At 43.2% G+C, this 27,932-nt stretch overlaps 1 protein-coding gene and 1 long non-coding RNA gene across 3 annotated transcripts in view; one reads left to right on the forward strand and one right to left on the reverse strand.

Annotated features, from left to right (window-relative positions):
- The first annotated feature begins 3,750 nt into the window (after window positions 1-3,750).
- LOC135186625 (uncharacterized) lies at window positions 3,751-26,071 on the forward strand. The gene is made up of 3 exons (XR_010307062.1): window positions 3,751-3,781; window positions 5,472-5,582; window positions 25,948-26,071. It is a non-coding gene; the product is annotated as an uncharacterized LOC135186625 (long non-coding RNA).
- The window catches only part of LOC135186622 (spermatogenesis-associated protein 7 homolog), a 101,400-nt gene continuing 88,584 nt past the window's right edge, over window positions 15,117-27,932 (reverse strand). For both annotated transcript variants that reach the window (XM_064164510.1, XM_064164509.1), the window contains 2 exons: window positions 17,664-17,782; window positions 15,117-15,683 (listed from right to left, as the gene is read on the reverse strand). In XM_064164510.1, coding sequence (XP_064020580.1) covers window positions 15,171-15,683; window positions 17,664-17,782 — 632 coding nt within the window. In that variant the 3' untranslated portion in view covers window positions 15,117-15,170. The remainder of the gene's footprint in view (window positions 15,684-17,663; window positions 17,783-27,932) is intronic.

Below are 27,932 nucleotides of genomic sequence, written 5' to 3' on the forward strand. Positions count from 1 at the left end.
TGTATTGGTTAATCTTAGCTTTTTGTTGCGTGAGTTAATACAGGTTAAGATTTTCAAGAAATCTGAAGTTACTTAGGTAGCTGCAATATTGAAATCAATTGAAAATGGGACTTCATACTCTACATCATGCTGCAGACTGATGAGACTTGAGGTCACATTTCATATATATCAAAGCCAGTTTTCAACCTGTCCGTGACTCAAGCATGCAGTGGAAAAAACATCAAAATGCCTCAGCAGAATTCCCTGTGAGAGGATTGCACAGGACATGTTTTACCACTGTGGCTATCCAGAGCAAATGAAAGAACATTTGTATCTGGCTTCCTAGTCTGAGTGTGAAAGTCCCTGTGAAGATGTCTTTGGTGTTCTGGTGCTGTTTGTAGCATGCTCAGCTGATTGTTGCTCTAGCGATCCTGTACTACATCACAGGAAGATGCGTTAGCACTCCTTTATTTTCCTGTTACATTGTAATTGGGGTAACATCTAAGTCGCTGTCCTAATTAGTTTTGAATGCTCTCTCAAATGCCCAGAATTCTAAGTGTTTCAGGAATGCTGGTATCCTTTTGCTGTGCACCCATACAGCTGATGGAAGGGTTTGGTTCATTCAAGATGTTCAGTTCCTTCTTCAGCCTTTAAACTGAATTTCTCCTTTTTACCTGGAAGGAAAGTGGAACAGAAAGGCAGATCTGTTTGGCTGCTGCACTTCCACAATTACTAAAGGCCAATGTTTGAAGTGATTTCTCATATATTAGAATTCAAAATACTCCCAGATCAGATCCTGCTGTGACTTTTGTAGCCTTTACAGCTGCATCATGAGTTTTCCAAGCCTTGAACACAGGAGCAGTACAGCAGTGGCAGGCCTGAGGCAGTCTTATGCACCCCACAGCATAGCTGCAGTCTAACTACCATTTGGGTAGAGTTTGCACAGCACATAAAACTTAATCCTTGGTAGGAGAAATGCCACTTACTGAAGATGAGGGTGAGCTACTTTTTCAAGCATCAGCTTCCACAAGATGCTTCACACCAAATTTCAGTTCCACTCTTGGGTGTAGTGCTACAATAGGTACAGTGCTACTGCTGTATACAACTACCTGAAGGGAGGTTGTAGCCAGGTGGGGGTTGGTCTCTTCTCCCAGGCAATCAGAAACAGAACAAGGGGACACAGTCTCAAGTTGTGCCAGGAGAGGTATAGACTGAATGTTAGGAGGAAGTTCTTGACAGAGAGAGTGATTTGCCATTGGAATGGGCTGCCCAGGGAGGTAGTGGAGTCATCATCCCTGGAGGTGTTGAAGAAAAGCCTAGCTGAGGCACTTAGTGCCATGGTCCAGTTGATTGTCTAGGGCTGGGTGCTAGGTTGGACTGGATGATCTTGGAGGTCTCTTCCAACCTGGTTGATTCTATGACCCAGAGTCTTTATGGCCAGAGGCTTGCACTTTGCATTCTAAAGCTCCTATTTGCTGCACCAGGAACTGTTGTAGTGTGTCTTTTAGGGCAGCAAATTTGCAAAAGTTATTTTACCCTCAGTAATGCTTGTTGATTTACAACAGTATCAAATCTGTCGTCTCAGCTATGCATACTGGACACTAATCCTATAGGACCCTAGAACCTGGACAGCAGTGTCAGAGAGAAGTGCAACGCACATCTAATGGGGATTTTCTGTGTACTATACACTGCAAGTGAGTTCCTTTTTAGAAGGGAAACATAGCTGAACAATGTAAAGACTCTGTACAGTAGGGAAAGTAGTATCACTCCATGACTCAAGTGCCACCTTTGTGGTGAGAACACTGAATTTGTTACAGAAATGGTTTCAGCTGCCTTATCCTTGTTCTTCTGTTTGATATTTCATCTGTCTAACCCTTAAAATGAGTCCATCTCCCTCTGCTTTTGTTACCTAAATAGCAACATATCCCAAAAGGCTGCAGGAAACATGAATTGGAAGCAGCTGTTTGAACTTTTTTAAGATACTGACACATTAATACTTGGTGGACTCACTGTGAAAGCAGATTGCAGTAGCAGCATTCAAAAGCAGTGTCGTGGATTTGTTTAAAATATGGAGTAGTGTATATATCATTTCAGTGACAGGAGACAGGTATGTCTCTTCTGTTGGATATATAGAATCATAGAAGCAACCAGGTTGGAAGAGACCTCCAAGATCATCCAGTCCAACCTAGCACCCAGCCCTAGCCAATCAACTAGACCATGGCACTAAGTGCCTCATCCAGGCTTTTCTTGAACACCTCCAGGGATGGCGAATCCACTACCTCCCTGGGCAGCCCATTCCAATGTTCAGCTACTATCTACCAGTACCCCCAAGTCCCTTCCTAGCTGCTCTTCAGCCACTCTGTCCCCAGCCTGTAGCACTACTTGGGGTTGTTGTGTCCAAAGTGTAGAACCCTGCACTTGGCCTTGTTAAATTTCATCCCATTGGCCTCTGTCCACCCATCTGCCTGGCAAGGTCCCTCTGCAGGGCTCTCCTACCCTCCAACAGATCCGCACCTGCTCCCAGCTTGGTGTCATCTGTAAACTTACTGATGCTGGACTCAATCTCCTGGTCCAGATCATAATTAAAGATATTGAAAGATATTAAAATATATCTGTGCATGTGCATATTCTCTGACACAGAGGCACAGCCAAACACTTGTTTCTGTGTAGCGTTCAGAAGCTATACAGAACTTAGCTATTTTATGGCTGCATCCTGGGTTTTTTAGGTCCACTTAGTTTTTTTGCATTGTTTTATTTGTTTTGCTGGTAATTTTTTAAACAGTAGACAGAATTTCCCTTGACAACTCAACTGGTGAAATACTTGAGTGCAGTGATGATTGATGGGTGCACAGAAAAGTCAGCAGCTTTCTGTATTTTGCCCTTCTGCTACTGTGCTTCATAAATTAAACAGATGAAAGCTTAGTGAGACTCCACTTTCAGTACTGGATGGATGGTGCCTCAGGGTACCTTTCTTTAGAAGCCCTGCTGAGTACCACATCAAATTCAGTGTAAGTGCATTTGATATTGTGAAGGAAGATTGCCTTTTTCACTAAGTCTGTGTATCCACATTGGCTTACTGGGTTGGGGTTTTTTTTTGGACAAAAGAGAGGAATGGGAAACTGTTAATTGTGCCTGGGGACTGCTTTGGTTTCTCCACTACAGACAAGGGAAATGTTCTGGGGTTTTTTTGGTCTTGTGCTGAAAATTAATATTTTCAGTGCTGTAGAGATTTAAAGGTGCTAGTCAGATATCGTCTGGCATGAAGTGATTGAAGATTTTAGTTCTCCTAAGGAGCATAGTTTAGATCCTTTTAAATTAACTTAGATTCAGGTGGTGAAGGTTAAAGCAGGAATGGAGATGACTGATACTTTGTCCTTGTCAATTTCTTGTGAGCAGTTACAGAATCACAGAATTACAGAATTAACCAGGTTGGAAAAAACCTCTAGGATCATCAAGTCCCACCTGTCACCTAACCTTTTAATTAACTAACCCATGGCAGTAAGTGTCTCATCCAGTCTCCTCTTAAACACCTCTTGGGATTTGACTCCACCATCTCCCTGGGCAGCCCATTCCAATGCCAATCACTCTTTCTGTGAAGAATATAATCTTTGCTCCTTTCCCACCCCACATTTCCCCCTTTTTTCCCCAAACCTACAGCACCTGGGTGCTGTTGCAGTCTCCTCCCACCCCAGGTGCGACCACTTTGCCCTCCCTGCTCACTCCCCTTTATAATCGGCTGCAGAAGAGGCAGTAGTCTCAAGCTTGCCCAACTGAGCAGAGGATCCTCCTCCTGTCACCACTGGTGAGTCTCCCACCTTGGTGTGTGCACACTGGGTGAGTGGTGGAGGGGTTCAAAGGCCAGGGGACCTGGTGGCCCCCTGGCTATGTAGGAATAGGCTTGATGAGTGCTCTGACATTACCCACAGGTGCTGGCTGGGCCTCCTCATATAGGCTGATCTCCTCTGTGTTTAACTGCTGCTTTCTGCATCCATGTCATCCATGGGACAGCAATGTGCCCTTGTGGCCAGGAGGGCCAACAGCGTTCTGGTGTGCCTTAGGAAAAATATGTCCATCAGCTTCAGAGAGGTTCTCCTCCCCCTCTATTCTACCCTGGTGAGACCACACCTGGAATACTGTGTCCATTTTTGGGCTCTCCAGTTCGAGAGACAGGGATATGCAGCAGAGAGTCCAACAGAGTGCTGCAAGGATGATTAAGGGACTTGAGCATCTCTTGTAGGAAGGAAGACTGAAAGTTTTGGGTAGAGAAGACAGAGAGGGGATCTTATCAACATTATGAATATCTGAGGGGTGTGTGTCAAAATGAAGGTGCCAGTCTCTTTTTGGTGATGCCCAGTGACAGCACAAGGAACAATGGGGACAAGCTAGAACACTCAATGTGAGGAGACACCTCTTCTTTACAGTGAGAGTGACAGATCACTGGAACAGGCTGCTGAGAGGGTTTGTGGAGTCTCTTTCACTGGAGATTTTCAAAACCTACTTGGATGTGTTTCTGTGCAGCCTGCCCTAGGTGATCTTGCTCTGGCAGGGTGGTTGAACTGGGCAATCTCTAGAGGTCCCTTCCAACCCCTAACATTCTGTGATAGCATTGAAAGATCTGCCAGAGCTTTCAAAAGCATAGGATGCTTTAGGTTGGAAGGGACCTTTAATGGAGTTTGTGAGCAGAGTTCACTGGGTTTGGCTACAAGGTAGAACTAAAAGGTGGGGAAACTGAAGTTTTGTCTTTGCTCTAAATCTGATGCTTTGAAAACAGGCACAACCTAACCTGCTGTAGGATGGGTGCTGGAATAGCTGTATTCCATACCCTGTGAACTGGTGAAGAATGCTTGGTGCTCTGACGAGCTCTAACAAAGGAGAGCAATCCTTAATGAAAATTTCTTCCCTATTGGTTTCTCATCCCATATCTTGTCACCAGCAGAGGAAAGTGTGGGATTTTGCAGTCATTTTAGAGGCAAGTCTCCTGGTTTCAGCCACCACAGTTACTATTTCTGCATTGCTGCCTAGGGTACATTGTGAAAATGTTGATGAGAACATAAGTGATTGCTGCCTTGCTGTAGCAGGCAAGAGAATTCTGTAGCAGGCATCATCCCTGTAGTACATGGGAGAAACTTCTATAAATTCAGTAATGCAGCTATGATTATTCTTCTCCTCTCCTCTCAATTAACCAGTACTGCACATATTGTTCCCTGTCAAATATCTTATTTTGTCAGATGGCAGAGAGCAGTGTTGTTCTCTTTTCGAATTGCTGGTTTGATTTCTGGCAGTGCTTGATTGCTTTAAAATGTGCTTTTTGCCTCCATTTCCCTCAATACTTAATTAACTGGAGAAGAAGACTGAAATGAGGTTTTGGTTAAGTAGGTGTTTCAGTTTTGTCCCCGCTATCTCATTCATTTATTTCCTCTAGCTCCCTAAAATACTCTGAGAGACTTTTTCATTTGTAAGAAATTTTGCAGTCCAAATTATCTCTCCTATAGCTAAATCTCTCTGGCAACTGCAGCCCATACTGGGAAGAAGCAGGGAGGCAAAACTGCTGAAGGGGTGCTGAAAAACAATTCAGTATCAAGCCAAAACTGCAGTGACTGTAGGTAAGCAAAACACAGCTGATTGGTTGAGAGGCATGTTCAGCTGGCCATGGCAAAAGGCTGCATGCCTGACAGTGCTGCAGCACCAGAGCTGAGTTAGGAGTGGCAACACAATGCAGGAAAGCTCTTGTAACTTTGCAGTCATGTTGCAAATGCTGTTTCCATCTGCACAGACAAAGTGAGGAGTCTAAGTACTGCTTTACAAGATTGCAGCAATGCTCAAGCAACACCTGAGGTACTTCTGTGCCTGTACAGGAATGTTTTTAGACATCTACAGTGCAGGCAAGTCCTCAAAAGCACTTGGCTCTCACCTTTATCCCCTTTCCCTTGGTACAGCCTCTTCTGTCCTAAGTGCCTGTGGGAAGATGAGAGCCTGCACACAATAAGCTACCATGGAGCAGAGCTCCAAGGAACACATTGCAAAAAGCAGCAGCACATTTACCTTTCTAAGATGACTTGGGAATTCCCTGCCCCTCCTCCCACTCATATGAAATCACCCAGACTAGACTCAGCTGGTTGAAAATTAAGGAATGAAGGTTTATATTTGTGGCTTAGCACAATATACAAGCAGATATCTATAATATATTCAGCTATACACAGAAATATACAAGTTAGAAGTGATACAGAAATGCAATACCCACTCCCAGAAACCAGAGTTCCCAGGAGGGGCTCCCTTCCACCTTCTTTCCACCCCTCTACTTTATCCCAGAGTTTGCCTTATGTGCGAGGTGAGTTTGGAGGATCAGCCACGAGGGTTAGAAAGGAGAAGGATCAGTTACACAGAAAGCAGATTAGGGAGAGAAGTTCATGCACCAGCTGCAACAGAGAGCCACTGCAACTGTGGTATGTATGTTTTGTGTTCTTGTTTTTATACATCTCAGCAAGCCTATGAGTGAAGTAGCCATCACCATTGTTTCCTTTTCTCTCACAAAAATATTTCAGCTAGCCTCAAACTAGCACACTTTTCTTTCTAAGGATAATATGGAAGTCTGCTACTTAGCCTAGAACTCCATATAGTCTAAGGTTATGCCTACCACATACACAGGTTCCTCAGGGATAGGGCATCCAGCTTGAAGTTTTAGAGTTAACTTCAGTCAGTAGATCAGTGTTCCAGCACAACTGTAGTGGGAAAAGGGAAAATGGTAATGAAATTCATGATTTACTGTTTAATCAGTTAGGAGTACTAGAACACCTCCATGGAATTTCACTTCATATATGATCTGCAATTTGAATCCTGGCTTGTCAGTAAGGCACTGAGAGTACCTAACCTGTGTGATTTGACTTGCTCAAGACAGAGAAAATTACTACTGTAACAGAATGAATCAAGTGGAAAATGGATTACTGTTTAATCAGTTAGGAGTACTAGAACACCTCCATGGAATTTCAGTTCATTAAGAGATGATAATCCTGATAGGCTCTCTTTGAAGACCTGTGGGTATTTGTAACACAAAAAAACCTGGGTGGAATTTCACTTCATTTCATACATGATCTGCAGTTAGAATTCCTCCTTGTCAGTAAGCAGTCTAAAAGTTCACCTGTCTTGGAAAACACATGAGTGGGTTCTGAATGACACATGATTGCAGAGTGGACTGAGGGTGTCTAACCTGTGTGATTTGACTTTCTCAAGACAGAGAAAATTACTAATGTAATAGAATGAATCAAGTAAAAAATGGATTACTGTTTAATCAGTTAGGAGTACCAGAACACCTCCATGGAATTTCAGTTCATTAAGAGATGACAATCCTGATAGGCTCTCTTTGAAGACCTGTGGCTTTTTGTAACACAAAATGGAATCTAGAAGTTGTCATGTAGAAAAGGAAAAAGGAAGGATGGAATTAAAAGCTGTTCAGCAGAGTCTGAGAAACTTATTGGAAAACCCTGAAAACTAGTCCAATTTGAAATTCATTAGGATGGGCACTTCAACAAAAAATGAGTTGTTCTTGTGGGAACATATTAAGGACAGTGGATAATTCACTTTTCACGAGCTGGGAACGCGGAATGTCCAGTGCTTCAAAAGGAATCACTTGTCTAGCTTGGTGTACCTGGTGCTTAGGAAGTAAATAGCAATCCAAACTGTGTGACAAAGATCCAGTGGTTTTCTTTGTGCAAATGCTCTGTTAAACTGACAGATGAGATCTGCCATATTTAATGGCAAGGGCTTTCCTCTCCTCTAGAGACATGGATGGCCTTGACAGACATTGAGAAATACCCAAGACCGGTGAAAAGAGCAACTGTCAAACCTCTTCCCTGGCTCTGAAGTGATTCTTATAATCGTGTCTGAAGTAATCTAAACGTTATTTAAACCTATTTGCAAGGCTGATCTTTGTAAATATTATGAGGTCATTTTATAGCTTCTGTGTTCTGTTTTGCTGAGTTGACTGCTAAAGACAGCCTTCAACAAAAGGGAAAAATTCAGAATGGGAGGCTGAGGACTGTGAGCACTTGTGGCTAGATCTCCACAGTGCTGCACCAGAAGATTCTGTTCTGTGTTTTGATTATGTGAGCATCTCCTTTCCTTCTTTTTTTCTCTTCCTGCTGATATAACTAGGCCATGGTCTGGTTAGACTTGGTTTCAGTGGCTAAGATAATCAAAACTCTCATCCATGCAGATGTGAAAATTCAGCTGTACATGTGTCCTGTCGTTGTGAGGTAGATGAGCATCCTGTAAACGTGGTTCATGTATGTTTTGCAATTGTTTCCATTTATGGAAGCCCTGAAGAAACTGGTATTTACTACTGTATGCATGTAGCTGAATCAGCATGCAAAGGGGGAAGAGCTGGACCTTGCCAGGCTGGATGGGTGGGCAGAGGCCAATGGGATGAGATTTAACAAGGCCAAGTGCAGGGTTCTACGCTTTGGCCACAACAACCCCAAGCAGTGCTACAGGCTGGGGACAGAGTGGCTGGAGAGCAGAGAGGGACCTGAGGGTACTGGTAGATAGTAGCTGAACATGAGCTAGCAGTGTGGCCAGGAGAGCCAATGGCATCCTGGCCTGCATCAGGAACAGTGTGGCCAGTAGGACAAGGGAGGTTATTCTGCCCCTGGACTCGGCACTGGTCAGGCCACACCTTGAGTGCTGTGTCCAGTTCTGGGCTCCTCAATTCAAGAGAGAGGTTGAGGTGCTGGAAAGTGTCCACAGGAGGGCGCCAAAGCTGGTGAGTGGCCTGGAGCACAGCCCTGTGAGGAGAGGCTGAGGGAGCTGGGGGTGTGCAGCCTGCAGAAGAGGAGGCTCAGGGCAGACCTCATTGCTGTCTACAACTACCTGAAGGGAGGTTGTAGCCAGATGAGATTTGTCTCTTCTCCCAGGCAACCAGCAACAGAAGGGGACACAGTCTCAAGTTGTGCTGGGGAGGTCTAGGCTGGATGTTAGGAGGAAGTCATTGCCAGACAGTGATTGGCATTGGAATGAGCTGCCCAGGGAGGTGGTGGAGTCACTGTCCCTGGAAGTGTTGAAGCAAAGCCTGGATGATGCACTTAGTGTCATGGTCTAGCTGATTGGATGGGGCTGGGTGCTAGGTTAGACTGGCTGATCTTGGAGGTCTCTTTCAGCCTAGTTGCTTCTATGATTCTATGTCAGTATACACTTGGCTAGGCAGTGTGTACTGCCAGAGCAGGCAGTGAAATGAGTATGTCCAGTTGAAACTCCAGAAGAAATTTAAGAAATTGAAATGGAACTGTTCTCACTGGAATTCTTGAAAATATTATCCATGCTACTTTGCCAGAGTAGAAGTTTCCTACTTTAAGTCCCATGCAGAAGAGAACATCTTCCCTTCTGCTGGGCTGGGGCTGGTGTGTCAGTAGTGGTTAAGAAAGTTTCCATATACGAGATCAGTGATGTTTTCTGTTGCGAGAAGAATAAGCTTGGGTGCTCATGTCAGCACAGTCACTTATCCTGCTGCTCTTTTAAAACTTTCCCATGTGCATTATCTAATTATAGAGCATTACAAGAACCTGTATTTAAATGGTAACAGTGCACACTGCTGAAAGGGATTGTTGGTAAATTGCTTATTCACTTTGATTAAGCCAGTAATTATTGCATTAGCATCCAAAATCACACTCATCTGCTGGTATATCTGGCAAGGGGGTGGGACTCGATCTCTGGAGGTCCTTTCCAACCTCTAACGTCCTATGATCCTGAATATCTCTTCCTAAGGCAACTCTGAGATGTGGTGGGCTAAGTAGAAAGGGTATGGCCCTTGAAAGGAAGAGTAAAGAACATGCATGAGATAGCACCAGGGATTAAGCAGAGGTCGCTTTCTGTGTTTGCTTCCATGTGACTCAGGGTAGTGCTGGGGTGTGGTACATCAGAAAGGATTTTTGGTTTGACTTAAAAATGTAAAAATAGGCTTTCCCCCTACTGGCTATGAAAGACACTGAAATATCCTGTGGGATCTTACCACAGAGGCTATACTCCCACAGTAATCAAAGCAAATAATTATATTTGAGTAAGGGCTTTCACCTTTTCATCTGTGGCATTCAGCTGTCTATGTTCCTGTCCTGAAATCTTTGGTAGTATTACTGGATGACATTTATCAGCTGTCTTCCACCTCAAATGAGGTGAAGCTTTTGATGTCTTTACAATGCTTTTTTTTTTCTTGAGAATTAATGCTTTATGATGCTTCTGAAAGTAAAGGCATAACACAAGTGTAAGATGTTACTTTTTGTCTTCAGAATGTTTTGGCTTTATATGATAAAAATCCAGGAAATAAGTTCTTTGGAACAGTTTGCTCACTGGAAGACAGATGGGCACCAGATCCTGTACCCTTGCAGGTGCTGTGTTAGCTTCCCAGCAATTTCCTGAAATGATGCACTTGCAGACCCATTCTGATGGCTATTTCAAGCCTAGGAATGATGTTTTTTTCCACTCTTCTGCATTCTAAGAGCTACTCTTTCAGCTATAGCTCTTAGCAAGAACCATATTTTTTTTTTGTCTTTATGGAAATATTTTTCATGGACTTGTGATGGCTTCTTGAATTCTGAGTATGGACCAGGGTTTAACATATCTATTGTGCAGCTGAAACCTCATTCTCACACTTCTTTATTGATGACTTGGACTGGGAGATTGAGTCCAGCATCAGTAAGTTTACAGATGACACCAAGCTAGGAGCAGGTGCGGATCTGTTGGAGGGTAGGAGAGCCCTGCAGAGGGACCTGGACAGGCTGGATGGGTGGGCAGAGGCCAATGGGATGAGATTTAACAAGGCCAAGTGCAGGGTTCTAACCTTTGACCACAACAACCCCAAGCAGTGCTACAGGCTGGGGACAGAGTGGCTGGAGAGCAGCCAGGCAGAGAGGGACCTGGGGGTGCTGGTAGATAGTAGCTGAACAGGAGCTGGCAGTTTGCCCAGGTGGCCAGGAGAGCCAATGGCATCCTGGCCTGCATCAGGAACAGTGTGGCCAGTAGGACAAGGGAGGTTATTCTGCCCCTGGACTCAGCACTGGTCAGGCCACATCTTGAGTGCTGTGTCCAGTTCTGGGCTCCTCAATTCAAGAGATGTTGAAGTACTGAAATGTGTCCACAGGAGGGCGCCAAAGCTGGTGAGGGGCCTGGAGCACAGCCCTGTGAGGAGAGGCTGAGGGAGCTGGGGGTGTGCAGCCTGCAGAAGAGGAGGCTCAGGGCAGAGCTCATTGCTGTCTACAACTACCTGAAGGGAGGTTGTAGCCAGGTGGGGGTTGGTCTCTTCTCCCAGGCAACCAGCAACAGAACAAGGGGACACAGTCTCCAGTTGTGCCAGGGGAGGTATAGGTTGGCTGTTAGGAGGAAGTTGCCAGAGAGAGTGATTGGCATTGGAATGGGCTGCCCAGGGAGGTGGTGGATTCGCCATCCCTGGAAGTGTTCAAGAAAAGCCTGGTTGGGGCACTTAGTGTCATGGTCTAGTTGATTGGCTAGGGCTGGGTGCTAGGTTAGACTGGCTGATCTTGGAGGTCTCTTCCAGCCTAGTTGCTTCTATGATTCTAAAACTACCTGATGTTGGTTTGAGTAAGTGGCTAGATAAAACAAAAGAAAACTCTTACAAGCTTTCCTGAGTGGAGACCATTTCATTACTAGCATGAATAGGAGACTCTGTTTGTTCTGCAAAAGTCTGTTAGAAAAACTGTCCAGTTTTTTAGTAAATGTGCTAGAAAAAAAATAGTTCTCAGACATAAAAACATATTTTAACCCTTGAGCTTGTGTAGGGAAAAAGAGCCCTTAGCCAAAGATTTCTAAGCAGACCACAGAACGCAGTCTGCAGGAGCAGTAAAACAGCATGAACAGCAGAAGTAAATCTTGGTGGGAGGAGCGGTGCATGCTTCCTCCTGGGCACACTGTTTGAAATTGCATGTTCTAAGGCAAAGAAAATTGCTTTTCAGACGTAGCTTGATGAACCAGACTGAAAATTGCCTTGGGCTGGAGTCCAGCAAAAGAATGGCACTCAGTGCACCACTTTACACCGTAGCTATGCCATGTAGGTACCTAGAGATTACTAGCACCTTCACCTTTGAAGTTAATCATAAAGGCTCTTGTCTTTGAGACACTCCTTCTTTCCTCCATGTATGCATTCCCTATATTCTTTCTTCACTCTTTCTTTCCCAGCTATGGAGTTACCGTCTTCTTTTGTGGCTTTTGTTGTTGGGTTTGGGGTGGCGTTGTTTTGTCTGTTGTTGCTGACTTCGTGTTTTGTTTTCCTAACAGTGAGGCAATTAATTGCTTTCTTCTTCCCCTTGGTTACTGTGTAACATCCTATTGAGCACATAACCCTCTCCCTGGAAGAGGGAAGGTTCTGCTCTTTCTCAAAGCTACAGGTGCTACAGCGGTGAATTTCCTGGTTGGGGGGAGAGGATCACTTGTCTGCAGTGCATGGCCCAACACAGGCTGTGGATCAGGCAATGAAGCTAGATGGGTTTAAGCATCTTCATAATGCATTAGCTGGCAGCAGGCCAGAGTGGAGGTTGTTGTAGGGAACGGATGTCAGACACTACACTGGAGTAATTGCCAGCCAGGAACTTGGAAAACGGTGTTGGTTTTGGACAGCAAGTACTCAGAAGAACAGAGCCCAGAGAAGGAAGTACCCAAATAACAAGTTGACAGGCATCCAGCATGGGTAAAAAAGGATAAGGCAAAGACCTTGAGAAATGTCTCCATATTCTTATTTTGTCTGTCTGGTCCAGAAAACAGTGATACTGAAAAAAAAATACTTTGGTATGAAGACAACAATGTAAAAGAGGAAAAATATATTTCTGTAGGACAAGAAGCCCACTCACTATGAAATTCCTTTCCCTCTGCTGGCCAACTAGCTTTTTCAAATTTCAAAGTGATTCAGCTTCCATTTTGTCTCTTGTGGGAACTATACCTATTCTAGTAAAAGTCACTGCCCACAGAGTTTTCATACTGTAGGTTACATTTATACTTCTCACTATCTTTCCCAAGAGTGTTTCTTTCTCCTGTGCCTGCTGTGTCCTTCTAACATACAGAGACAGTATTGGTCTTTTTCTTTTCATTGTTGCATGACTGAACATGCAGACATATAATTTAAAAGTCCTTTAAATCTGTCCTTGGGCAATCAGTTTTATTCTTTTTTTTCCCCTGGATTCCTTTGAAGTCTTCAGTCAGTATTTTTGGAGAGGAAAACACCAGGCTTAAGCTTTACTCAGGTGTACAACAATACATGTATCCTTAGTAAGCTTTATTTTTGAGGGAATTGTGTATAGCATCTAAACAACCTCCATCTCAAGTCAGCACTTTACAAACCTGAGCAGAGACACCCTGGTGCCCCACAGTGTCCTGAATTTGGCTTCATGTGGAGCTCACACATGACCCCTGCTGCTGGCATGCCACACAGGTACCACTTTTTGTTCTCTTGGTTTGGTTTTCACTATCTGTAGGGAAAACCAACTTATTTTCTGAAGGATGCCAATCCTCCTGTTAATAAGGAGGCCAACACCCATTAGCATTCTGAGGTTTTTTGTTATTTGAATATTTATCATCTTTTTACCTCTGCTGTATGGGCAGGCATGATACTTGGCAATCTCTCCAATCTGTGGTGTCAGTGTTTCTCAAACCAGCTACTGTTCAACTCAGTGTTTGGGCCTTGAAATTTGCCTAAAACTGCTGTATCCAGAAGGCAGGAGAAAAGATCTTACCTTTGCTCAGAAAAGAAGCTAACCACTTGTCTTAAGAGACACTTAATAAAACAACATTTAGAAGAGGTTTTTTAAGTGAAATCCTCTAGATTGAAAGGGACATATCTTTGTTTGGTGTCAGATTGCTTTGATTTGGTCTTAGCACTTCTCCAGCATCAAAGCATAGCACTTGAGAAAGACTGAAGTCTTAAACACAGGGGTTAAATTCTCTACCAAAGGTGGAGTTTGTCCCATTTAAAGTGCAGCCCAGGAAATGGCATAGAAAAGGAACACACAAGGCTGTCACTTTTAGCAGGCCTCCAAACAGACCTGTGGTTGATCACAGCTCTCTAAATATTAGGAATGTGATCCACTTCTATTAGAAGTGGGAGCATGAAGTGTGTGTGTGACAGGATGTCAGATGCAGCAAATGAAACCCAGAGAGGATGCTGCAGCTGGGTGCCAGCAGCACTGGTTCTGTTTGGCCCTAGCCTTTCAGTGTGGATCGTTGTGATAGCGCAAACACCTTAAAGAAAGAAATTCTTCCATTTATTTATTTTGCTTCTATAGGAGAGGGGAACAACTCTTTACATTTTTTTTCTATGATGCACTTTGCTAAGATGCATTGTAGTGTCACAGCTTGCTAGTTCAGGATTGACTGGGATCTGGAATGAAACTGTGGGAGCAAGAGCTGCGGGAGCTGGGGTTGTTTAGCCTGGAGAAGCAAGAGCTGCGGGAGCTGGGGTTGTTTAGCCTGGAGAAGCAAGAGCTGAGGGAGCTGGGGTTGTTTAGCCTGGAGAAGCAAGAGCTGAGGGAGCTGGGGTTGTTTAGCCTGGAGAAGCAAGAGCTGAGGTTTATTATCCTGGAGAAGCAGAGGCTCAGGGGTGATCTCATTGCTGTCTACAATTACCTGAAAGGAGGTTGTAGCCAGGTGGGGTTGGTCTCTTCTCCCAGACAACCAGCATCAGAACAAGGGGACACAATATCAAGTTGTGCCAGGGGAGGTCTAGTCTGGATGTTAGGAGGAAGTTCTTGCCAGAGAGAGTGATTGGCATTGGAATGGGCTGCCCAGGGAGGTGGTGGAGTTGCTGTCCCTGGAAGTGCTGAAGAAAAGCCTGTCTGAGGCACTCAGTGCCATGGTCTAGTTGATTGTCTAGGGCTGGGTGCTAGGTTGGACTGGATGATCTTGGAGGTCTCTTCCAACCTGGTTGATTCTATGATTCTATGATTTCTGTATTATTGCTAAATCGTTTATAATTGTAAATATATTTTGTATATATGCTTGTAACTAGCTTTGCTGTAAAATATACCTTTATCTTACCCCTAAGCTGTATTTAGCTGGTCTGGTAAATTTTACCTGGGGGGAGGGGGGGAGTTCCTAGCCCACCACACATGTATCTTCTAAAAACATGAAAGGAAAAAGCATGGTGAAAAATCAGTTCTGCTTTAATAGCAAAATTATTTACTTGTAGTACTGATGTATAAACAAAGTTATCCATGCAACTCTCTTTTCTTGTCGTTGTTGATGTCTGCTGATTTAAGTGATGGTTTGCCAAGGGAGGAGTTCCTTCTTTGAGGAGGAGGATTATAATACCTATATTTTACAAGAAAAGATTGGTGTGATGTTTTCAAGATTTGAGGAGTAAAGCACTGCTGCTTTTCTGAGAAGTATATTGAATGTTTGTCAAGGAGGTCCCCAGAGTAGGTTTTATTAGAAGAGTTTTGAAACACCTTCTTCCTGCTGCAGCTGTCTAAATGCATGCAAGGCTGCAGAAGTGGTGTAGCAGATGATCTGCCTCTACTTGAGTTGTGAACAGCAGTCTGAGACAAAGCATACTGAGCAGTACTTTGGGTAGTCTTCTCTGCAGTGGGAGCTGACATCAAAGTCCTTGAAGAGGGCTTCTGAAAAGATACAGACAGGCACTTCTCTCTCTTTGTCCTAGAACTGTTGCTCTGGCCTGGTGTCAAATGTAGGTGAGCATTTTCCACCAGTGGCCACTTTGCCTGTAAGTTAAAGAACAAAGTAACTGGGATAAAAATCACAAAACCAATTCATTGAAGGCAGTGTCTCCTACAAACCAATTCATACAGGAGGAATATTAAGAAACTTTTCAGATGGTCTTATGTGCACTGAGTTACCAAGGAAGGAGAAAAACCACCCTGCCACTGTGCTAGGGCTAGTTAGCAAGCTCTTTTTTCTAGCTTCTTTTGCCTTCCTTCTCTTTACAGGGTTGAGGATGCTAATGACAAGTAGTCCTAGGAAATGTTTTGCTTACCAGGGCCCACACAGGGAGAACAGGACATTTTTCTTTCTTGGCATTTTGCATTCTCCTCTACACAACTGATGCTTACTGGCAATCTGATAGCCCTTAAATAGCATCTTCTATTCTTTCTGCTTGTACACCCGTGCAGGTGTGAGCATGACTGTAAGAGGGAAGAGTTGACATGTGTTTGATCAGAAGTTATAGGAGGCTGGTTGTCAGTAGGTTACTAGAGATAAGATCTGGGGCTTGCAAGTATGCCCATGAGCAGTAGGGAAAGATGGGATGTAACAGACAGCAAAATAAAGGAGGAGCTCTGTTCTGCTTTGTTCAGCCTTCTGGGATGTCTTGGCCATATGTGACAGAATTCTGAACCCATCTCTAGTGAGAGCCTAAGTGGCTGGGTTGGAGCAGCACCAGTCTTACCACCCTGACAGTGTGGTTCCCGGTGGGGACGCCTGCCTTAAGAAGGTAAGTGCCTGCCAGCCCTGCCATCTATGCATCTCAGGAGTTTTGCTGGTCAGTTGGGTAGGGTGAGTATAATCTGCTCCTTGATCAATAGAGTTACTCAGCATTTCTTGTCATACACTTTTCTCTCTATGATTTCAGTATTTGAGCTATAAGCATTGTAGTTTCCAGTATACCTTTCTCTTTATGGTTTTTGTATTTGAGCTATAATGAAGTGTTGAAACTGTACCCAGAGAGGGGATACCCCTGTGTGAGAGCATTCCCTGCTCCCCCAAGAACTCGCTGAACACTCCTTCTCATGGATTCAAAGTCAAACAGAGCCATTGTTATCCTCATTAATAACACAGGTGAAATTGTGGCCTGTGATTTTGCTACGTGTCTCAGGGAGAGCACAGTTTCACAGATCCAAATAATGCACATGCTTGAGTTGGATGACATTCTTTATAAACAGCATCACTGCTGATCTAAAAGGAAACCTCAATTCTCAAAAACTGGAAAGTTTTACAATCTAAATATAGTCTACTGTATTTAGAGACTCTTGACTATGGCAGAAGGAGATGTTCTGCAAGACTTTGAAGTGAGGTACACTGGCCAAATTTGGTGAAGAACAGGCCTACCCATACTAGCATGAGGTTGAACAGCTTCTGGTATCTGGCAGAATATATAGAATTAAGCTGAATTACTTTAGGGTCTTGCTTTCACCAGTAAACATCATTCTGAAATTCAAAGGATTTAAAGTTATTACATTGCATTCAGGGGGAATCCTAAGAAAATCTCTGATTTAGTTCTCTTGAAAATGTTGCATATAGAAATCGTCCTAACAAGAATGTTGTCACTCCTCAGTAAGTTATTCAATTAAACTCACTCCCTTTTTGTCTGAGCACCCATGTAATACTTTCTCAAAGATTCTAATTCCACCTGTAAAAGGAGCAAAAAGAAAGTGTGTGGGTTTGAGTGGCAGGCACAGTCATGCTGGACATGTTTTAGTCATGTACATCTAATCATGACACAGGTGCCTATCATTGTAGGTCATGTAGGGATAGTAACAGTTAGATGAAAGGGCAGCTGCCACTTGGCAAAAGTGGGAGTCAAATATTCTCTTTGCCTAGACTACACAAAGCTGTGAGGAACAAACCTGCATTTAACTGCTGTGTTACAGGCACTCCCCAACAGCTCACAGTAAGGGGACTGGTCTCTTTCATGAGAGTCAGTGGTACCAGTGTGACAGGTCCTGCACTGTCAGAGTGTCACATACCTTCTGCTGGTTTGGAGAAATGCTTCTGGAATTGAATGGTGAGGCAGGAAGACCATGTGCAAGACCCTTATATTTCACAAGGCCTTGAATCAGTCTGTTCCTTTTCTGCTGGTCTTTGTCTGTACAAGTAAACATGTGAAAACCTGTGGTCAAGTCATAGGGTATTGCTCTTCGTTACTCTTTTTGCCACTAAAGACTATTTTGTCCTCTGATCTTAACACTAAGTAGCAGTTAGAGAGGACTACCCCTCTGTTCAGTTAGTGCCTGCTTCTTCCATGCTCAGCACACATCTGAGTTTGAAATAAATGCAAGCCAGCACTTTGCTATGTCACTTGCACAGTGAGTAATGAGCTCCTAAAGGAATAAGAGAGTGGGTTTTTTTCCAGCTCCTGCATGCTCTTCTCCCTATCCTAAACAGGAGCTGAGGCAGATCAAAACAAAAGAAAATCTGCAGCAATTAAGGAAGGATTCAAGTCCTGTGTACCAAGCTGAGTGACCAAAGTTAATCTGTAGCCTGTACAGTCTGCAACGCCAAGGAAGTCTCCTCTCAGTACCGCTCAAACTCAAGTTGAAAAGAGTAGGGTGACACATCTTGTAGCACCTCATGCACAAAAAGAAGAGAAATAGACTTAGCACAGGAAGATCCAAAGCACTACTGAAAATACGCAAGCAAGAGCAGGAATACTTACAAAAAGCATTATTGCTATAGGTCATACTTCACACATCAGATATATGAGATATACAACTAAATAAGAATACCTATAAATAAGAAGGGGATATGAGTTACCCAGGGCCACGGAGGCCCAACAGGCATATTCATGGATAACACAGTCTCACCATCCACTGCCTTTAGTCAGAACCTTACATTTGGCAATGAAAACTAGAATCATAGAATCATCCAGGTTGGAAGGGATCTCCAAGATCATCCAGTCCAACCTAGCACCCATCCCTAGACAATGGCACTAAGTGCCCCATCCAGTCTTTTCTTCAACATGTCCAGGGATGGTGACTCCTCCACCTCCCTGGGCAGCCCATTCCAATGTCAATCACTCTGTGAAGAATTTCCTCCTAACATCCAGCTTAGACCTCCCCCAGCACAACTTGAGACTGTGTCCCTTTGTTCTGTTGCTGGTTGCCTGGCAGAAGAGATGGACCCCCACCTAGCTACAGCTTTCCTTCAGGTAGTTGTAGGCAGCAGTTCATCTCACCAGTAACATGACAGAATAATGCTTGGAATGTGGCAAAGCTAGCTGACACACTTTTTTTTCCTCCCTAAAAAGCAAGCAACCAGAAAAAAAAACAAACCACCCCAACAACAAACCAAAACAAACCCCAAACAAACACCACCACCACTTAGGTATCACACAAAATGGTTGGCTCCTCTGAAGTTTGTGATGGATCTGTTGTGGGGCACACCATGTCACTGAAAAAACCCCAGATTTCACTAACAGCTAAAGCTGATTGGTACTCTCCCTAGGCATATAATCTGGCTTTCCAGTCTTGCATGAACGTGAGTTCGCAGCATCATCCTATTAAGAAAAACATGTTGACTGTGCTAAATCCTATTTGGATGACTGGGAAGTAGGATTATGCAACTCAGTGGAACAAATAACAAAATGCACTTGCTTAGTCTCATTCACACACACATTAATACCATCTCCTTTTGTCTAGGTTTGCACAGCACTCGGGACATGATTATTTTCATTCCTGCAACAGCCTGTTAGCTCTTAACTATATTTTTGGCTGCTGCTTGGTGAACAGATCATGTGGTATAGTAGGTGTAGCTGTTATTTGGGCAAACTTATTCAGTAACCTGTCTGTGAAGCACATTTATTTGCTGCTTTATCATCCCTCCTGTTTTGTCAGGTGTCAGTGTATCAGTACTATTGTACAGATTCGCTGATACTTGTACTGGTATCTGGTACTTGTCAGTGCAACAGAAAATAAAAGGGATTTAGTCCAAATCTGGCCTGTTTGAAAACAGGAAGATCCAGATGCTAGAGTCTCCACTGTTTTCTTGGCAGTTCCTTCTCCTTACCAGCTAATAAACCATCTTGTCCCCCTTTTGATGCTATGCAAGAGGCCTGTGTACAAACTGAGCAAACACAAACTTAACAGAAGCAATTTAGCTGATAAAATTGCTTAATCAGAACAAAACTAACTAAACTATGGTTTGCTGGGTTTGTTTTTGCTTAAAACTCTAGTGCCTTTCAGTTCTACTTCCCTTAAATAGTAAGAAGAACTGGCAAACACCTTAGACTGATTCCACAGCTGCCTACTAAACCAGAAGGTTGTTTTCAGGCCTAAGACAAAACATTATGGCTTGAGTATGAACATGGGATACAGAGCTGGAACAGGCTTCCCTGAAGTTGTTTACCAGATGTTATGAAACTCGGTGACTGCAGATAGAAATAGCATCCACACCTTGGCTTGTGCCTTCGTTTTTGGCTTGGAGTGGGAGTTCTGGTTTAATTCCTACCAAGTGTTTTAAAAGAGTTGGTTGATGTTTACCTCCTGATGAGTTTTCAAACAAGAAAGATTTGAAGGGCTGGTGAGGGAGAGGGAGGCATGTGAAGAAGAGCAAAAGTGGTAAATGAACTTCAGGCTGCTTTCAGACCTGATCATAACAACTGAATGATTGGTACAAGACTCAGTTAAACAAAGTAAAAAGTGTGTGGATTTTGTTTTTTAATCACCATGCCAGCTTGATAAGAAATAAAAATTTCCAATTATGGTTGAGTGAGATAAAAGTGTTGGTTTAAAAGACTTCTGTAAACTCTTTGGCTTTGTTCTGCATGATGTTTTGACTAAGAAATTAGAGCATGACAAAATTACTTGTGTTTACAAAACAACTAGCTGGCAGATCTGAAAATGTAATTGGGAGTGAGGACTTGATGCAAGGCAGGTATTTCATAGAATCAAACAGGTTGGAAGAGACCTCCAAGCTCATCCAGGCCAACCTAGCACCCAGCCCCAGCCAATCAATTAGACCATGGCACTAAGTGCCTCATCCACGCTTTGCTTGAACATCTCCAGGGATGGCAACTCCACAACCTCCCTGGGCAGCCCATTCCAATGCCAATCACTCTCTCTGGCAACAACTTCCTCCTAACATCCAGTCTGTACTTCCCTTGGTACAGCTTGAGACTGTGTCTCCTTGTTCTGTTGCTGGCAGAAGAGACTGACCCCCATCTGGCTACAGCCTCCCTTCAGGGAGTTGTAGACAGCAATGAGCTCTGCCCTGAGCCTCCTCTTCTGCAGGCTGCACACCCCCAGCTCCCTCAGCCTCTCCTCACAGGGCTGTGCTCCAGGCCCCTCACCAGCTTTGGCGCCCTCCTGTGGACACATTCCAGTACCTCAACCTCTCTCTTGAATTGAGGAGCCCAGAACTGGACACAGCACTCAAGGTGTGGCCTGACCAGTGCTGAGTACAGGGGCAGGATAACCTCCCTTGTCCTGCTGGCCACACTGTTCCTGATCCAGGCCAGGATGCCACTGGCTCTCTTGGCCACCTGGGCACGCTCATGTTCAGCTACTATCTACCAGTACCCTCAGGCCCCTGTCTGCCTGGCTGCTCTCCAGCCACACTGTCCCCAGCTTGGGGTTGTTGTGGCCAAAGTGTTGAACCCTGCATTTAGCCTTGTAAAATCTCATCCCATTTGCCTCTGCCTGCCCATCCAGCCTGTCCAGGTCCCTCTGTAGGGTTCTCCTACCATCCTACAGATCCACACCTGCTCCTAGCTTGGTGTTATCTGCAAGCTTACTGATGCTGGACTCAATCTCCTGTTCAAGATCATTAATAAAGATATCGAACAGGACTGGGCCCAGCAGTGATCTCTGGGAAACACCACTAGTGACAGCTGCCAACTGGATGTGGCACCATTCACCACTACTCTCTGGGCCCAGCCCACCAGCCAGTTCTTGACCCATATAGTTGTAAATATCTGTATATATTGTGTATATTTGTTTATACATTTTGCCTTGCTGCAAATATAGCTTCATTCCTTAACTTCTAGCTGGCTTAGTTAGTCTGGTAAATCATGGAGGAGGGGATAACTCCAAAACCACCACAGTGTTCCTCAAAGCAAGGCAAGTTAACCTTTGGGACAGTTTAATGTGAAGTGGGATGTAAATAAATGCAATAGTTTGGACATAAACCTTCCCTACCTATCTCTGTAAAACAACAATGAATGGAGAGAAGACTCAGGGTAAAAATGCACTAAATAGCCACAGCTGTTTATCCTCTCTGTGCCTATGAAACTCTGAGGTACACAGCAGTCATCATGGATCACCTGTCAACTTCTCTGATGTTTCATTTTCTCTCATTTTTTGCTGCTACTGTTAACTGATGTCATCTCAGAGGTTTGACTAGTACAATGCAAAGGGATGCAAGGACAGCTACTCATAATGATCATGTCTATGGGCTGGATGCTGCAGGCTGCACTGCTAATACCCTGCCTGGTGTGAGGATTGCTTATTTTGGCATTTCAGAGCAAGTAAGATGATTCCTTCAGCTGAAACCAGTGGTAGGTGAAGCTCGAGTGCTTTGATTTGATTTCAGATGCTCTTTGCCATGCTAGCTATCATTATGGAAAGCCTGTGCTGGCACACAAACCTACAGCATGTGGGTGTCTTTTTTTAAGCCCCAAGCTCTGGTTCAGCAGGATTTGTTTTCATCAATATTTAAATGCTGCAATACTATCAAGTGGGTGAATAACAATGATTTTATAGGGGAAGAAAAGTCTCTGGCATGCCACATATACTCAGAAAACATTGCTAAGCTACACTGCCTGCTTTTGTTTGCCATGTTCCTTTGTAGCTTGGTGCCAGATTCCACATGCTCGCTTATGTGAATACTCATGCTGACATTAACAGGGATTTCCCCAACAGGAGGGCAACAAGGAATCAGCTCTCCATGACAAATCACCTCGTACAGCAGTTCTGAGCTGCTTGAAGTGTTTGGCCATAACTCATGTCTTCTGTAACTGCTTCTGCCTTTATTCACAAATTCATGGACATGAGCGGAGATGATGTCACTTGACACAACTCCTTCACAGACCACATCAAAATAGAGAACATACTCTGTTCAGTTACTCCAGCCAAGACTAGAGTTGGCATTTGTTTTGTTTATATAAGGGAAGTAGTCTATTTTCCTTAATCTTTTAGTGAGTGTCAGTAAGATGTATTCAACAGGTCAAGTTCAGAGGTCTGTAGTGGCTATCCACTCTTAACCTCTAAGTATTCATAGTTTGCTGTAGAAGCAAATAAGAGCAAACTCTTGACACTTAGAGCACCTCCTATTCTTGCAGCTTATTTCTCATCTAAAGCATGTTTCAGTTCATTTCCTGGTACAAAAGTCCAGATCTCCCTCCCTCCCTTGTGTCAAATGGTACTTTATACTGTGAAAAGTGGTCCAACAGAAGGATACCTCCAGTAGCACTGCTGTGATTTTTCAAGATTCTAAGAATTACTAAAAATTAGGTTCTATATTTTGTGCTGAAAGGGCATTGATGAGGTCAGAAGTAGAAATAACATATACCTGCAGATGGCTGACAGGAATGTCGTAGTCTCTAGAGGCATAACAGCACTTTGAAAAAGTCGATACTGTACAGAGGTATTTGAGGGGGGAAAAGAATTCCCAAAGTTGGAGTAGAAGAGAAATATCACAGTGCTTCAACTCTTTTTAAAGTACTGCCCGATTTCTGGTTTCTCATTTGGTAGCAGAGTAGGAATGTGAAATTGAAGTAGCCAGTGCAGAATGGTCATGACAAGACTCCTGCTCTCTGCACCCACCAGTAGCTCTCACTACCTCTTACTCCCCTTTTACAAATACTCCTTTCAACAGCCCTGGTTTTGCAAGTAAAGCTCTGCACTGGGGAATCAGAAAACTTATCATTTAATTCCCAGTTCTACAACAGCCTCCAGTGTGACCACGGGTATGTTAACTAGTTTCTGGTGTCTTAATTTCCTCCCTGTGGAAGATGATAGACATTCATTCTGTCCTAACTGGCTATCAAAAAGAGTTCAGATCTGTGATGGTTTGGGTGTTACCCACTCCCCCACACTTCAGCAATCACTCAGACTAGACTCAGCTGGATCTGGAAATTGAATGAAGCTTATATTTACAGCTTAGCAGAATATACCAGCAGCTATTTACAGTATCTACATTTATATACAGAAATATACAAGGTAAAAGGTAATACAGAAACACAACAGACTTCCTCAAAACCTGAGTCCCCAGGAGGGGCTCCCAACTACCCTTCCACCTTCTCCCACCTCTCTCAACCTTACCCCAGTCCCAAGGAAGAATGGGGGTTTGGCCAGGGGGTTAGGAAGCAAAGTGGATTAATCAGAGAGACAGCAGAGAGGCTAGAGAGAGGAAAAAATGCAGCTCCGAGCTCCCCAGCAGAAGTGTGACTCAGGCAATGCCCCAAGAAGTGCCTTATCTATGTTTGGATTCTTGTTCTTATACATCTCAGCAAGCCTATGAGTGAAGTAGACATCATCACTGTTTGTCTTTCACAGCTTGTAATCTCGTTCTTCTCACCAAAATATTCTAGCTAGCTTCAAACTAGCACAAGATCCCAAGTGGAGCTGCTAGCATAGTGTAGGATGCAAAGCAAGAGCAAATTTTAGTTGTTTAATCATTGAGAACTGATGCAGTGTAGCCATACATTTGATATTCCCTTCATTGCAGGTCCCTTGTAACAGTGATGGGCACATTTATTTTTGCAGACTGTAAAATTTATTATTAGATCCCCTCTCACTAACGCTCTATAAACTTGCAATGATAGAAAATTGATCTTTGCATATAGAAACACATTTGTTTCCAGCGATTGCTAAATGATCCATTCAATTGCCCAAGATTAATGGCAGCTAAGATTCCACATCTATAAGGGTAAAATTATGTTTATCTAATTGCCTGTATAGATAATTCATACAGACTTCAGATAAATAACTGCAATTTTGTATGTCTTTGAACTGCCTGGATAGCATCTAAGTGAAACCACTTTGAGTTAATGCTTTAGTTAGAGTGATGCTGTTGAGGTTAGGCTGAAATATACTCTTCTAAGGAGGACCATTGATCAGCAGCTTCATTGTATAAGCCTGGTTACTTTGGTTAAACAGTGCCTGCCTTGCTAGGGACTATAACCTTGATAAGGAGCTCTGGATGTATTATGGTTGCTGCACTCCAGATAAATGACCCTGCTTTTGAGATAGCAAGGAGAAACAATTTGTTCTTTTTCACAGCTGTTACAGTCTTGAAAGTCACAAAGCAACTTCATTTTAGATTGGTTAAAACCTAAATAAAAATTTTGACTAAGATCTGTCTCATGCAGAGACTTAGACAGGGAAAAATACAGGTTATAAAAAGACCACTATGTGCCATATCTAAGCACTTAAGTACTCTGAATCATTGAATCATAGAATCATAGCATGAACCAGGTTGGAAGAGACCTCCGAGATCATCCAGTCCAACCTATCACCCAGTCTCATCCAATCAACTAGACCATAGCACTAAGTGCCTCAGCCAGAGCAGTGGAAAGGAGGTGGAAGGGTGGTTGGGAGCCCCTCCTGGGGACTCTGGTTTCTGGGAGGGCTGCTGTGTTTCTGTATTATCTTTAACTTGCAAATTTCTGTATATAGCTGTAAATATTGTAAATACCTGCTTGTATGCTGTGCTAGGCTGTAAATGTAAAGCTTCATTCCCTAATTTCCAGCTGGCTGGAGTCTAGTCTGGGTGATTTCATAAGAGCTGGGGGGCGGGTAGCACCCAAACTGTCACACCTCTCCTTTCCACACAAAAAAGTGGTGAAAGCTGGCACTTACAACATTTTAGAAACCATATTTAGAGGTCACAAGTATAACTTTTTTTGTAGGAAAGAAACTCAACAAATTCAATGATACTCTTACTAGATGCAACAGTAGTTATTCCATAAATTTAAAAGAGCAAAAAAGGCCAATAATGCACCAAATTTTAAACAGTGCCCTTCAGAAACCTAGATTTGAAGTTTTAAGATACATCTGAAGACATTCAGGAGAAAGTCCTATACATTGTACATCTCCCATTTTGTCTGTACAGTTCTTAATCTGCAACAGTACAGAATGGTACTGAAAACTGAATTTCCAGACTGTCAGAGCAGCTAATTGTCTACTGTGTTTTATCTGCAAGGCAGTTCTTAAAATTAAACAAAGCATTCCAGCTGTATTTTCTTCTGTCTTTTCAGAACTAATCTTTGCAGCTGTTTGAGTTTTCCTCTTTTATTATTCTTTCTTCTAACAGGTCTGCATATGTCTGTATCACTGCTATGTGACCTAAGTTTTCTTCTTGCAGCCTTCTGGTGAAACATGTGGTATCCAACAAAGCTCACACATGGGAAAATAAAGGGTCTGAGTGTGAGGACTGAGAACAAATAAATCATTCTGCATCAAAATGTATATCTATCTGCCCAAGTTCTGATACATCTCAAGGTCTAAAAGCAATCCACTCTTAGTAACTAGTAATAGAAATAGTGGGAGATTGTTGTGGGAGAAGATTTTACATGAAAAGAAGGAACTGCTGTAATCTTGTGCTAAGCAGAAAATTGGTTTTATCTTCCTATTATTCTAGCAAGGCTGGCAAAAACAGCCTTCATTTATTTTGTGTCTTTGACTATGCAAATGATAAACAGAAGCCGATTTTTGTAGGCATAAAGTCATTTTATATTGCTGAAATGATTTGCACATCAACCCCATTAGCAGCAACTCTGCTTCCATTGTGCTGCTTCCTTGCTTAACACTTCAGAAGACATGAGTTCAGATGCACCTTTTCATTGTGACTTCTAAGTTCTGAATTTTATCCTTCAAGGGACAGAATTTCTTGTGCCCAGACAGACATTTCTGTTAGAGAAAGGACTTGGCTGATATGTAGTATCTTTTAGTGAAGATAAATGCTAAACTGCAAAGGTGGGCTGCTTACGAGAATAAGATTGAGTCCTCACTGTCTCTGTATGAAAATCTGTTGTTTGAGTGTCTGTGTGCATCAATTTGTACTCAATGTGAGTGTCTAAACTGATAGAAATACATGCACACATCAGCAGAGTCCTGCTTAGCTATGTAAAAGTAATGCCTTCTTGGGAAAGCCTAGTAAGAAACACAGATAATGTTCACCTTTGATATATCATCTGGGAAAAGTTGCTGTTGTAGCTACTGCAGGTATCTGAACCTGTTCTATGTCATCTTGATCTTCTCAAGCAGGTGAGGTCCGCTTCTGTGTCAGAATCCTCTCTACCAAGCTAAGGTTCTCAGAAAGCTTTCTGTGGCATTTTTTCTGTTACCACAACACTGTTTCCATAAAATGATTCATCAAAACCACTTATTTAAAAACTACTATATAAAAGACAGCATTGAAAAAAGAAGAAAAACCTACTGTTGAGCATGAAGAGTTAAACAACAAAGAGAAAGGAATTCTGATTGTGATGTGTTATGATCCTGAACTTGCTCTCTTGCTTTTCTGCACTGAAGGTCTCCTATGAAACGTTTCCTGAATCTTTATGGGAAGGAGTTTGCCTTCTTGCCTTGTGTATATCTTGCTCAAAGAACTGCATCTCACCATTGCCTTTGAGCTATCTTTGCTTCAAAGTACTTTATAGTTTGCTCAGAGGAATAGGCTACCACAAATCTCTGTTACACAGTTCTCCTGCTATGCAAGCACTGTGGAAAAATAGAAGCTGTCGTTTTCCCAGCCTTTTAAATTTCATTTTAAAATGCAGGGGGATGGCATGTAGAAAGGCTGTGTGCTCCCTCGTACATAGCTATCGCACGGAGGAGCAGCACCTGCCTCACAACCCGGTGAATGACAGAAAGCTAAACACATTCCCAAGCGAATTCTCAGTTTTCAGGGCAAGGGATGAGTCATCCCTTTCCATCAACCTTGCTTTCGAAAAAGGAAGGGCAGAACAGACTGACATTGGGCGCTGCAGGCTTCAGCCAAGAGGTGGCGTTAAGGTGCAGTGCAATGTTCTCTTAACGAAACCCCATTCATTCCTCAATCTGTTCTAGCTGTAGCGTGCCTGAGGCCCAAAGATACGTCAAACAGTTAAGCAAATAAAAATAAAGTGTGGATTAGGAAGGGATTTAAAGGGATTTCAGACTGGAAAACTAAACCAATTTATGCCTCCAACAACCATGCTGCTTGAAGTTTATATATCAATCACACAGTCTGCAGGATATCTGTGTAAACATGACCCTAATGCTAGAGACAGCTATTAAGTCAGATACTAGGAGATA

This window comes from Pogoniulus pusillus, chromosome 25 (genome assembly GCF_015220805.1).
Source record: "Pogoniulus pusillus isolate bPogPus1 chromosome 25, bPogPus1.pri, whole genome shotgun sequence".
NCBI lineage: Eukaryota > Metazoa > Chordata > Aves > Piciformes > Lybiidae > Pogoniulus > Pogoniulus pusillus.